The following is a 14586-nucleotide window of genomic DNA, read 5'->3' as shown; positions in this document are numbered from 1 at the left end:
GGCTTGCCACTGCGATCTCACCCCAGACTCTCTACTGAGGAACAGGTAGGAGGGGAGCATCAAATCAGACGACTTTAATTTACTTACTAAAATGCATGCACTATTTTCTGATTTTGATTCCTGAGTCAAACTCTTCAATTATTGGATTATTTTATATAGGGATGGGCAGATACTTTGTACTGATGTTACCCATACAGAAATCTGATTTATGCTGAGAAATCCCCTGCCCAGTTTCATCATTTTCATTTTTACAGATAATATAGTGTATATTGACAATATCGGTCTTGATAGTACTTGGTAACAGATTGGAAAAAAATAAAAGTTGTATCACCAGTTCCTAATTCTGCATGAAATAGCAAAACCTTTGTTCATCCTTTGTGCACCTCGGAGAAAGTTAAGTGTATCAGTGGTGTCTTGGTCCTCACAACTACCTGCAGTGACCTGGCAACCTCAAGAACCAATCAAGCTGCCCAGCTGTGACCTGGTAACCACAGCAGCCAATCACTGTGTCCTGCTGTGACCTTGCAGCCGTGGCAAGACTCTGTGACATGGCAACCTGTGCAACTATTCCACATGTCTCTGCTGTATGATCATTAGCCAGCAGCCACCTGTCATTTCACTTATTTCCACTTGTCTGTAGAGGTCAAAGAATCGATTGTAATTGCGGAAGATGTCTTTCTTCTTTATAATATGGCCTCTCATACTTATATGATATCGGTGGGCTGTCATTTTCTTTGACAATATGTCTTGATAGTGGGTTCAAGCTGAGCTTATTTGTCCTCAAACAACTTCTAAACCAAGAATGTTTCAACATGTTCTGACATTTTCCTACAATTTAATGACAAATATATTCTGACCGTTGATTTTTAGGTGTTTTGCAGGCAGGATAATAATAAACACTTGTCTAGTTGTATCCCATAATACATGCTTTTTTTGTCAGTTGTATCCCATGATGAGCTGTTACCAGGCACGTGCCTTGGGCTTTGAGACTGGGCAAGCATCAAAGATTTTTAATACACATTATTAAACGTTATGCCCAGAACACATTATATGGGTGAGTGTAATGTCGCGGAAATGTTATAGACGTAATTGTTGCCTCAGAACCCACCAGTCAGTGGAAACAGTTGTCACAGTGGCGAAATTCATGACCAAACTGTTATAAATTCAGGACAGTAATATTGCTCATATCACACAAATTAAAGATTGTCATATACTGAGCCAATCATGTTTATGTCCATTAAATCATACAATGAACCATAGTGCCAGAAGAGCTTGTTTTGACATACAACAAAAAGAAAAAGAAAATATTGCCAGTTATTGCCAGGCTATATGTTTCAACATCATAGACCTCACACATCACTCTTCCTATAGTTCAGAAACACTGGAATGGACAGCAGCAATTAACTCATCTAACCACCAATGACAACAATCTTAACCTGAATGCACAAGGAAAATGTAACTTTGACATGGCTGCACCCTAACGTTAGAACTATAAAACAGACATAACACAAAAAGGACATGATTGCCAGATCACCAATTCATAGCCTCAGACTAACCAGAAACAATGACCTAGTATCTATGACCTAGTATCAATAACACAGGTGTTTAATATATTAACTTACCTTTACTTGAACACAAAATCCATGCACTCTCCTTGTGAATGAACATCTCTGTCAATTTATTGCAAAAGTTGCCCGCTTGTTGAAGTTTCGATAGCCTCTCTTTCTCGATTTTTAATTGAAATTAACTTTGCCAAATCCGCATAGGTCGTTGATGCTTACACCATATCCATTTTAGCGCTTAATAACTCATTAGTTACGTGAACTTGAACATGTTGACACAAAACTAAAATCTAGCCTATCAGATAGCGTGACTGAAGGAAGGAGCTTCTGATTGGCTAAATCATTTTGGTAAGCATGTTTACCTTGGCCATTTGTAGTAACGGGCGTGACTTTGAATGAACGTACGGTTTTGAAAGAAAGTGCGATAAACAATGCTTTGAATCAGAGAAAGCATAATATAAATTGCTTATACCTGAGGGTGGCACCAAAGTGAATAAATGAATAACTGTCTGTGCTGCTCAACTGAGATGAAAGATGACAAATTTGAACGAAAACAGTAGTTTATATTAACAGTTATATTTAGATATTTCATAGTGTCATTTTTCTTTTTACCCTTCCTTTAGGTAAGCACTGCTTACCTTGCTTATATGGACGGCACGTCCCTGGCTGTTACCTCGTCATTCCTTGCTGATGGGCCAGTAAGTGACTGGTGGTGTCTTTGGGCGCATACAATGGAAAATTGTAACTTAAATACAACCTAACATCATCTATTAACTCTCAATGCAACACAACCCTGTAAATAAGGCTTTGTCATAATTCTAAGCCCTGTGGCACTTGAGTAATGCATGTTTTATGGCAGTGGAGTTGCCATCCTTCACTTAAGGTGTCAGATTTCCCTAGTAAGAGGAGCTAGCTTCTCTCCATTGTCTGGAATGAGCACACACATATGTTTGCAATGTTACAGCACCAATTTGGCGCCAAAAAAACCTCTCTGTTTGGGTTTTAAGGTTCAGAGAAACACAAGGACTTGGCACAATCATTTAGATCAGTGATTCTCTGGCGGGTTGCACCCCAAAAATGGGTTGCAGATCTTTTGCTTTAGAATTGTAGGAAGCACTGAAAAACAGTGTGAAATGTAAATAGATATGTGCAACTTACCATATAATTGTACATATTTGGTAAATAAATAGGCGTGTCTTTTGTTGGTAACTCTTTATGATAAGGTTGTATAAGTTAACTTTAGGTAACGCAATAGTTAACATGAACTAACAATAAACAATACTTTTACAGTTTTAATTTATCTTGAAATATAACTAATGTTACCCTTTTGTTGATGATATCAAAAGCCATATGTCCAATCAACCTATGCAGTATTTTGCCACAAATGCATCTGTCACTTGATAAGATGGCTAATACTAATGCAATATTTAGCCTAGTATTTGTAACATATGTTATGGCTGGTAAATCATACTTCTGCTCTTGTTTATGCCTTTTAAGTTTTCATGTCATGTTACTAATTTTGCAAATTGTTTGGCCAGTGTGGTTCATGTTAAAATGGACAAATTTTGATTTTAAAGACATTTTTATTTACTTTTGTATGTGTAACCATTTTGGTTCTTTGTTGGGACTCAATGTCCATTGTAAGATCGGGATCTTAGAGCAAAACCAGTTGAGAACCACACATTTAGATAATTTCCTGCAACTGTCAGATCTGACCGCAGTCCATTTAAACTTGAATTGGTCTGTTATCTCAGGATCAATTCCATTCGACTCCCCACCCACTGGCAGACAGTTTGGATATGGCCGTGCCTTAAAATGTTCCATGTCTTTAGATCTGGAGAGAGTGATTTAATTGGTCCCATTAAACCAACGATGGAGTGCATCAGGTGTCTGAATTACTGGCAGAGACAGTGAAAGGTGGCCCACAGGGACGCTAACAGTAGGCTGTTGGATCTTTCAGTATGCGGAGGGAGTCTGGGCTAGAGCTGCTGACCTCCACGCGCAGAAGCTTTGCGAGGTGCACATGACAGCAGCGAGATTTCTCTCGAGACGCCGTTTTGCTTCATATTCTCCCAGTTGCCTTCAACCTTGACATTCTTGTCAAAAAGCATGTGTGGATATCCATACTAATTCTGATGACTTCCGTGTTCTGTGTCGTGATCCTTTTCTGAGCAACACTAGAAATGCTACTTATACAATAGTCCTTCTAATGCAAACTGAGAAAAAGACAGAAAGAAAAAGACACAGGGATTAAAGGAATAGAGAAATATTTCAGAATTAGCTCTGTTCCAAAACAAAGTGAGTTGCCTCCTACATATGCAGCTGCCTTCTAAGGCAGCATCCTTACCATCATGGAAATTCATTAGTGACTGATTTAGAATGCTCTACTTAGGCAACAACTCTGCATGCCACACAGATAGCCCCCCGAATAGGTGACTCGACTTGCAATTGATTTCAATAGAGTTTGATGTTAGCATGTTGCTAAGCTACAGTAACACTGCAACACTAATAAAAATAAATAGCCTAGCACATGCAAATATTTTTATTAAAACTTTTCTCTATTAAATGAAATATACACACACTGAGCACTTTGTTAGGAGCACTATGTTTCCTAGGAGAAATACTGAAACCAGCCTGTTTGGCACCAAAAATCATGCCATGGTTGAAATCACTGATATACATTTTTTTTACCCATTCTGATGGTTGATATGAACATTAACTGAAGCTCCTGACCCGTACATACATGATTTTATGCATTGTACTGCTGCTACACAATTGGCTGATAAGATAATTGCATGAATAAGCAAGTGTACAGGTGTATCTAATAAAGTGCTCAGTGAGTGTATATTTATTTAACTTTCTTTCTCACTTTGTCAGCCATCTTGGATTTATTTTTTCACTGAGTTTATTGTGATGAAGGTGATGCTGTTACATGATATAATCTCTAATATTGTATAGTTTGAATAAAACAAGATGTTGTAACATAAACTCTAACCGGAGACTCGACTCGACTCACAGTTGATTTCAACAGAGTTTGATGTTAGTATCTTGCTAAGCTAACAGATATAATCACTATAATCACAATACTATAACCAGCTTAAAAATATATAGCACATGCAAACATTAGATAAAATATTACATTTTAATTACATTTAACTATTTTTAACAAATACTTTTTCTTTTTGAATGAAATATGTTTTTTATCATTGATTTAGTTTTTTGCTTTTGTCCACCATCTTTGATGTATAGAGCCTAAAACAAGGTATCTAAGGAGATAGCATAATTAAGCTGCTTTTTAAGTGAACTTTAGGAACAGTTTGCGTTGGTACATTAACATGCGTATATTCCGTTTAAATGCTGTCTCTGTAGGCAGCTTACTAGATTTTTCAATAGAAAATTTGAGTTGGGGGATATTGGCTATGTTCAGAATGGAATACTAGCATACTGCACAGTATATACTTTATACCACCTACATTTTTTAAAAGTACACTGGTGGCCAAAAGTTTGGAATAATGTAGAGATTTTGCTCTTATAGAAAGAAATTGGTACTTTTATTCACCAAAGTGGCATTCAACTGATCACAATGTGTAGTCAGGACCGTTACTACAAATGGCCAAGGTAAACATGCTTACCAAAATGATTTAGCCAATCAGAAGCTCCTTCCTTCAGTCACGCTATCTGATAGGCTAGATTTTAGTTTTGTGTCAACACGTCCAAGTTCACGTAACTAATGAGTTATTAAGCGCTAAAATGGATATGGTGTAAGCATCAATGTTACTTCAAAGAGTTCTCATCAAAAAATCCTCCACGTGCAGCAATGACAGCTTTGCAGATCCTTGGCATTCTAGCGGTCAGTTTGTCCAGATACTCAGGTGACATTTCACCCCACACTTCCTGTAGCACTTGCCATAGATGTGGCTGTCTTGTCGGGCACTTCTCACGCACCTTACAGTCTAGCTGATCCCACAAAAGCTCAATGGGGTTAAGATCCATAACACTCTTTTCCAATTATCTGTTGTCCAATGTCTGTGTTTCTTTGCCCACTCTAACCTTTTCTTTTTGATTTTCTGTTTTAAAAGTGGCTTTTTCTTTGCAATTCTTCCCATAAGGCCTGCACCCCTGAGTCTTCTCTTTACTGTTGTACATAAAACTGGTGTTGAGCAGGTAGAATTCAATGAAGCTGTCAGCTGAGGACATGTGAGGCATCTGTTTCTCAAACTAGAGACTCTGATGTACTTATCCTCTTGTTTAGTTGTACATCTGGTCTTCCACATCTCTTTCTGTCCTTGTTAGAGCCAGTTGTCCTTTGTCTTTGAAGGCTGTTGTGTACACCTTTGTATTAAATCTTTAGTTTTTTGGCAATTTCAAGGATTGTATAGCCTTCATTCCTCAAAATAATGATTGACTGACGAGTTTCTAGAGAAAGCTTTTCTTTTTTGCCATTTTTGACCTAATATTGGCCTTAAGACATGCCAGTCTATTGCATACTGTGGCAAATCAGAAACAAAGACAATGTTAAGCTTCATTTAACGAACGAAATAGCTTTCAGCTGTGTTTGATTTAATGGCATGTGATTTTCTTTACCAAATTAGCAATTTAGCATGATTACTCAAGGATAAGGTGTTGGAGTGATGGCTGCTGGAAATGGGGCCTGTCTAGATTTGATCATAAATGACTTTTTTCAAATAGTGATGGTGCTGTTTTTTTTTTTTTACATCAGTAATGTCCTGACTAAACTTTGTGATCAGTTGAATGCCACCTTGTTGAATTAAAGTACCAATTTCCTTCCGAAACAGCAAAATCTGTACATTATTCCAAACTTTTGCCTGCCAGTGTATGTGAAACAGTATGCATATTTGTGAGAATGTAACGTGTGCTGGAACTGCTGACAATGATGGCAATGATGAAGACGATGATGAAGATGAGAACCCAAGTGCAGTTTATTAATAAACGTGAAACACCCTAACTACAAACATGAACAATCATAAACTTGAAACTTGGCTTGACATAAACATGAACTAGACATAAACTTAGCTTGCCAGGAACAACATACCGAACACATACCATCACATTCAATACTTGACCACTAGACAATGCAAACATGAGGGCTTAAATACAAGACATGGGAGAACATAAACCAATGAACAAACAGAACTCATTGGTTTATGTTCATAACAAGCTAATTAAACAATAAACCAATGAAAACATGACACATGAACATGGAGGGAAAACAGAAATCACATGACAAGGGAAACAGGAACACATGACATGAAACAGGAACTAGAATTTCAAAATAAAAGACATGAATCAACAGAATACACATGACAGAGGAATAATGTGCAGCCATACTGTAATTATTGCGAAATAAACCCTGACAGGATCTTGTAGCATCCTGAAGAGGTTTGTTTTGTGATAATGAATGACTGTCTGTATATTATCCTTATTATGTTTCAAATAATGAAATGGACATGAAATATTGATTTGAGTTTAAATTATTTTATTATGTGAGATGAAAAAGACTGCAGAGTGATACAAGAGACATGCACACAACTGGCACATCTAGGTAGGAAAGTTTAGCACTCATACAAAACTATTTGACAGCAGATTGCAGTTTAACAATGAGTCAAGAAAGATATGTTAGAAATTGAGGTTGATTCTGCAGAAATAGAGTAGTATGCTAATATGCTATTCTGAACATAGCAACTTTTGAAGAAGGAAATGATAACAATCAGATTGAATCCATGTTATTAACAAGCTCGATAAAGTGAAATCATGAATTAATCATCACAATCTTGATTTGCTATGGAAGAGTAGAGTGGACAGAGGGACAGCATATGGACTGTAATTTCAGCCTATCACTGACTCCATCACTGCATGGTCTTAATGATACTCTTTATGGGCCACAGCTATGTAAGTGTATTTCATCTTTGGCACAACCCCAGGCCACTTGCAGCAGCTGCTTATACTCTGATATATAACCAGCACCTCTGGGTTTTGATGCTGGAGAGAGTGTAGAAATTGGAACTTCCAAAACCGCTGCAGCTATTCCATTCCAGTTGAGCACTTCACTTAAAATGCTCCTCTTACATAATTACTCTAGGTGTTTAAAGTCAACATGAAATGGCATTCACAACCAATTTTACTTCTGTAATGTGATGTAATAAAAAAAAATGTAGGACAGTACATGATTTTGTCCATCAGTTATTTATTGGATCGTGAAATTGGGTGTTTCATACCAGAATGTAGCCAGACCAGTTAATTGTTAAAGAATACATGCCTCCTGAAATACCATGGCACCCACTTTGGGGAGGTTTGTCTGACCGGGATATGAAGGCTTAATGTTAAGTTCACCCTCGAGAGCATCTCAGCATATCCCGCCTGATCTCATTATTATACATAGTCATTTGCACATAACTTTTAAGCATATATATTGTACATTTGGATAGATGCTGGAACTTACAATATGGACATATTGAAAACATCTTAAATGTTATAATTTGAATGGGAATTTCTGGGTTCAATACAAGTTAAACTCAATTGACAGCATTTGTGGCATAATAATACAGATTACCACAAAAATGTATTTCCACTCGTCTCTCCTTTTCTTAAAAAAAGCAGAAATCGAGGTTACAATGAGTCACTTACAATGAAAGTGAATGGGGCTGATAGATGGATAATACAGCACTAACAACAATACATGTTGTTAGTTCAAAAGATGTAACCAGGCCTCCGTTACTAATTCAAAAACCACACTCTAGAACTAGTAACAACAGCTTGGGCTGTTTCTAGCAAGTTATTGGAGAAACAAGGACATGTGAGTGTATGTGTATGAGAGAGAGAGAGAGTGAGAGAGACTGAGCATGTGATTACCTGCGTCTGTTACGATGATGAACAATAATGCTGCAGCTGTTAGTTTAATTCTATTCCTCAGCTGTAGTGTGATAGTAATCCGATACGATCGTGGAGTGATGCTGCCATACGTGCTATCAGAATTATCCTTCAAGTATTTCACTCACTTTCAAGTGTTTTATTGTCAGAGAGAAAACATTTAGTTTCTTTCTTGTGTATTTCTTGGGGAACTCTTATTTTTATAGCAACAGAAAAAGCGTTCTCTCCTCCGCTATGTTGAAAATTTACATTTTCTCCCAAACTGGGAAACTTGTATCAGGTAGGCGCCCTGAGAGTGTTTGATTACCCCATCTGTCACGACTCTCAGCTGTGATTGGCAGTAATGCTGAAGCTGTTAGTTTAACTCTATTTCTCAGCTATAGTGTAGTAGTAATTCAAGTGATCATGGAGTGAGAGACAATTCCAGATGACTTCAAAGAAATGTACGCACTGACTGATGACACACAGTTTGTCAACGTCAGCTCAACTTGCTCAAAGCACACACAAGACAGTCTTTTGTCACCACCTGCTGGCTAAAAGGGATAGTTCACCCAAAAATTAAAATTCTCTCATTTACTCACCCTCATGCCATCCCAGATGTGTATGACTTTCATCTGCAGAACACAAATGAATATTTGTAGAAGAATATCTCAGCTCTGTAGGTCCATACAATGCAAGTGAATGGTGATCAGGTCTTTGTAGCTCCATAAAGGAGATAAAGTCATAATAAACATAATTCATCAGACTCCAGTGGTTTAATCAATATCTTCTGAAGTGATCCAGTTGGTTTTGGGTGAGAACAGACCAAAATATAACTCCTTTTTCACTGTACATCTTGACAGGAGTCTCCTTGGCGATCATGATTTCAAGCTTGATTACACTTCCTATAGCACCATCCAGTGATCTGTGCATGCATCAATCACTAGTTAGTGTAATTGAGCTTGAAATCATGATTGTGTCTAGAGACTGCAATGACAAGATGCAGAGTGATAAAGGGGTTATATTTTGGTCTGTTCTAACCCAAACCAACTGGATAGCTTCAGAGGATATTAAACCACGGGTGTCTTACTTTATCTCCTTTTTGGAGCTTCAAAGGCCTGATCACCATTCACTTGCATTGTATGGACCTACAGAGCTGAGATATTCTTCTACAAATCTTCATTTGTGTTCAACAGAAAGTCATACACATCTGGGATGGCATGAGGGAGAGTAAATGATGAGAGGACTGGAACTAACTGTTGTATAACATTAACTAATAGCCTTGCAGCCTTTGTGATGATGAAAACCTCTAAGGAAAGATGTTTCAGAGGTGGAGCAAGTTATTGCTTTGATATTTTTTATCACTTTTATTTTGACAAACATTATTCTTTCGAATAAAGTGCACTGATGAGTCATGTACAAAGACCAGGAACATGTATTAATAAAGGAAATAGGGTCAACTTTGACTTCATGTTGACGTTAAAGCAAGCAGATCCCACAGTTGCTAACAAGCTTGACACCAAAATGTCGACAAAAATATGATGTAATATTCTCAAGTACTTAAGGCACCTAGCAAAAGTGATATCTGATGTTTCTGGTCTGAGTTTCATTATTCATTTTGCGGTCAGCTTGATCATGGCTCATGTCACCCTTACCTTAGAGTATTGATGTGATGTAACTGGGAAAGCAAGCTTGCAGTGTGCTCTTGCAGCGAGAGAAGTTGCAAGATCAGTCAAGTGTGGGCAGGGAATAAACACAGCTGAGAGAAAACAGATAGACAGGTGAAGAGATTCTCATCAACTCTCAGGATTATGGGTAGAGGGAATATGTTTCTGAAGCCACTGAACATGTAGAAAAATGACGTCTGTACATTAAACTGAAGGCACAGAAAAAAACATTGGGTTCAGGGGAAGGTGAGAGAGCGAGATGAGGAGAGAGTTAGAGTAAGGATCTATGTCAGCCCATCAGTTTGGAGATACATTATTGAAGACTACACATTGTTACTCCTCCATGGCACGCGCCGCACACATTGGTTACCACAATGTTTTCGCTGTAAAGTGCAGGATTAGTGTGCATTGTGACTGGGAGTTTAGAATGAGATGGTGCAGTGGAATTGAAGATGTGTGGGAGAAGAACAGAGCTTGTGATTCATAATGTAGTGTACAGCCGAATCTGCCTAATGATTCTGAATAGATTCAGTTCTTACATTGACGCAATAGAAAATAGTCAAAGAAAGTGAGTGCCATTTCGAAGCAGCAAAGAGTAAATTGGGAAATTGTGCATGTCTGAATGTGCAATTGTTGGTGGGCAATCGTGGCCCCCCTTGATAATTAAATTGTGTTTGTAATTAACGTTTGAGGCAGAGACAGTAAGAAAAGGCATAGGGTGTGTGTGTTTCCAGTTAAGGATGGGAGGTGGATGGTTTGGGTGTAGTTGCTGGAGAAGAAGGTTGGAGGAGGGCAATAACAAACGTGAGACGTTGGGTTTTAAGGGATTGGAAATTCAAAGTGCTTTGTGAAACGGAGAACGAGAGTGAGCCCCTCTTCACTAATCTACCTCTTTTAAACAATCAACGTCTCTCTCTCTCTCTCTCTCTCTCTCTCTCTCTCTCTCTCTCTCTCTCACACACACACACACACACACACGCTTTCTCTCTCAGCCTACACGCTTCCTCTCTCAGTATCCCTGCTGCATCCTACGCACAAATACACACACCAGTACGACTTCGTTCGGCATTTATTTCGTTCGTTTCATTCTCACTGGATTTTATACCAATCAGCCTCAACGAGATTTTCGGTCTTCCGTTTTTGTAGCCATAATTTACTGGCTTTCTTCTCGCTGAATTCAACGTTTCGTTTTTCCAAAGAGACGCAAAGAGGATGATAGTGGACAATATATAACACTGCGGTTTTGTAAACAAAGATGTAACGTTAATTTCTTTGATATATCCGGTGCTGGTTTTGGGAGAAGCGTGAGTAGAACATTCTATAGGACCTAAAACTCTGATATTTATCTAGAGAGTAACTGGCTTAGGTAGAACTGTGGTGACAAATTATTGTTTTGACGTCTTGTATTGTTTTGAGTACTGATATACTGTCTGTAATAGCCGTTATTCTGTTGTGGGTTCATTTTTAATATCAGTTCATTTGGCTCCGTGACCTTAATGTCGACTACGACATTTAAAACTTCATGCATTCTTAAAACTCTCGTACGTTTAACGCTACTACGATACATGCAAAACAGAGAACGTTGAAGTTGAGGTGAAGTCTCGCGCTTAGTCGCGAACGAACGCGAGACTTCTGCGTCTTAATTGACCTTATTAACACGACGTTAATATAGCCTGTGCGCACAGTTTTATTAAATTAATTAGACACTTGCCACATGCCTTTGAACAGTTTTCATCGATGTCGCGTTTATGTTTACGTCTTGAATGGAACAAAAATAAAAGTGTAATTTTAATAAAAATATATATAAGTTCATAAAAGTTTAGGGTCATTAGCAGTGCAGCATTCACATGAGAATACATTCAGCATTAACAGAGGGACAAACATTTTTACTAAAATAGTTTTTTATTTTTTTATTTCCCCTCCCTCAAGCTTTGCCTTTCATGTAAGGCAGTATCAAGAATATCATAAACTGTGTTGGCATACACTCTTGCCCACTATGGCCAAACTATCCTGGCAACATCACAGCAAAGGACGGTGCAGGGTGTCAAGTTTCCCTTTTGTTTTGGCCACCATTACTTTACTGTTCTCCTGGTCCTGCCCTGTTCTAGGCAAGAAGAAACTCTACATCGGAGCCCTGTTCCCTATGAGCGGCGGATGGCCAGGTGGACAAGCTTGTCTCCCTGCTGCCCAAATGGCCCTGGATCTGGTGAACAAGAGAACGGATATTCTACCGGATTATGAGCTTGAATTAATCCACTATGACAGTATGGTAAGTAAGCACTGCATGTGGGCATCCATAATTACTTGTTTGATAGTAAAACATACAGTATGCATTTCAGTGTGCATTGAACTAGGCATACCAAAAGAGTGTTTACATGCTGGTTAATGGTATTTACTCAAACAGTGTGTAAGTGTCATTATCCATGGCTTGTTGAAGATTTGTGTTCACTGGAGGACATTTACATTTAACTACAGCAGTAAGTCTCTATTGGGTCAGCTGTTGTATACTAATGTTTTGCTGGCTGCTAATGAACATGATGTTGTTTTTAGTTAATTAAATGAGAAGTTGTACTTGATTCAAAGTGACTTCAGCTGTGCAGTGGAATGTTTTGAAAGCATCATATTGTTCAGCGATCATACTGTCACGGAGGTTTGCTTGCAAAAATCTATTCATTGCAGCTCTATATGCTTTCCACTTTCCCCAACCATATCTTTCTATTTGCTCGACTCTCTCTCTTTTTCTCTGCTTCTCTCCACCATTCCCACCTGCATCCCTCCTCCCCCACACAGGAGATGTCAGTGCATACTCCCTCTTGCACACACTCACACACGCATATGTAAAGTGAAAGAGCAAGTGAGAGTTTTAAACAGCAAAGACATACAGATACACAGTTAATTCCCTGTGACTGTTCGGTGTTACTAAGAGCTTTGCCGTGATTGGTTGGAGCGGGTCTGCATTGGAACCCCTCTTCAAAGATACAGGAGAAGGAGGAAAGACTGGGGGTGGAGGTTGGCATGACAACAGTTACCAAGACCACTGCTGTTCAAACAAACACATAAGGCCACAGATTGCTCTGACAAAAGAGATAAAAAAGCATGCCCTTCATAATTGTTGCATAAGCAGAGACAGATGGATAAATAGAAGAAATGAACTGGCTAGTGTCACAGTGCGGGCAGTTATAACGATAGTTCACTCCAAAAAATGAACATTTTGTCATTATTTACTCACCCTCATAGTGTTCCTAGCCTGTATGACATTTTCTGTTTCCGTGGAGCACAAAAGGAGATGTCAGGCAGAATGACAGCCTCAGTCACCATACATTGTGACTCGTTGTGGCTCCGAGCCTTCAATTTTGAGCCACTGTCCCGATGATGAAAAGCGCGAATGACGCATATAATCTCTGGGCAGTGTAGATTTAATTTTAATTCGTAAAATTAATTTGATTGCATAAAATGTGGTAAAACAAAAGGGAAAAATGTAGGGATGCGCTGATGAATCAGCTGCTGATATTTATTGGCCAGTAATTGACCAAATTAAAACCAAAAACCATGGTTTATTTATAATTAATAAGTAACACACTTTGTAAAAACACTGTGAATTCAAATGCACAATCCAGGTATAATAATAGCCACATTATCTAGAAGGGTTGGCACTCCTAAGAACATTTTAATTTTTATTTTGACTCATTCTCACGTTAATGCAGAAAACTGCAAAAAAAAAAAGAAAAGAAAAAAAGGAACATGACAGTTGTGAAAGCGGCACTTACCTACAGAATAGGCTGCATGAGGGAAACCATCCAAAACACTTTGAAACCAGCAGACTTTGACAACTTTCTTATGAAACCTTAAAAGGCTGCATTTTAAACTACAAAAACAGAAGTACAAAATAAAAAAAATTCACATCAATCACCATGTTATCATATTTAGTCATTTTTTTATCTTTCTTTTCTCTTTTTATCATGTATTTATCTTTCACTGATGCTCTCTTTAAAATTTTGGCCTGTTATGTTCAGTGTTCAATGGAAATTATTTATGGTTAGAACAGTGAAAAAGCTTTTGTACCTCTTTGTACATTTTTTAAGCATTCCTGAGTAAAACAGCCATCTGATGACAAAATAAGTTAAGCCGCAAAATATCGGGATTGTTATCGGCCTATAGTTTTTCATTAAAATCAGAATCAGTGTCGGCCAAAAAAATTAATATCGGTGCATCCTTAGAAAACAGTTCATGTCCACCCGTGTCTGTCCAACCGTGTCTAAAACTTGTTTCTGGTTTCAATGGTAAGGACTCCACCCTTGTACTCTACCTGTCCAAATTAATAAAGGTAAAAACAAATCAAATAAATTAACATCTCAGTATATCCAAACAATGAAAACTTATACATTCCATCACTCAATCAGTCAATCAATCAATCAATCAATCAATAAATCATATTTATTTCATAATTGTAAGCATAATATCAAAACACACATTTTAGTTAATAGTTTAGT

At 38.0% G+C, this 14586-nt stretch overlaps 1 protein-coding gene and 1 long non-coding RNA gene across 2 annotated transcripts in view; one reads left to right on the top strand and one right to left on the bottom strand.

Moving 5' to 3' along the window:
• The window catches only part of LOC127425258 (gamma-aminobutyric acid type B receptor subunit 1-like), a 193419-nt gene that overhangs the window by 71563 nt on the left and 107270 nt on the right, over positions 1-14586 (top strand). The window contains exon 7 of the mRNA XM_051671006.1: positions 12205-12365. Within this exon, the coding sequence (XP_051526966.1) occupies positions 12205-12365 (161 nt within the window). The remainder of the gene's footprint in view (positions 1-12204; positions 12366-14586) is intronic.
• On the bottom strand, positions 3024-13517 carry LOC127425261 (uncharacterized). The gene is made up of 3 exons (XR_007894596.1): positions 13326-13517; positions 10085-10188; positions 3024-3778 (listed from the first exon to the last, which is right to left on the bottom strand). It is a non-coding gene; the product is annotated as an uncharacterized LOC127425261 (long non-coding RNA).

Source organism: Myxocyprinus asiaticus, chromosome 34 (genome assembly GCF_019703515.2).
Source record: "Myxocyprinus asiaticus isolate MX2 ecotype Aquarium Trade chromosome 34, UBuf_Myxa_2, whole genome shotgun sequence".
NCBI lineage: Eukaryota > Metazoa > Chordata > Actinopteri > Cypriniformes > Catostomidae > Myxocyprinus > Myxocyprinus asiaticus.
Note: the sequence above shows the minus strand (reverse complement) of the source record. Positions and strands in the feature narration are given on the sequence as shown.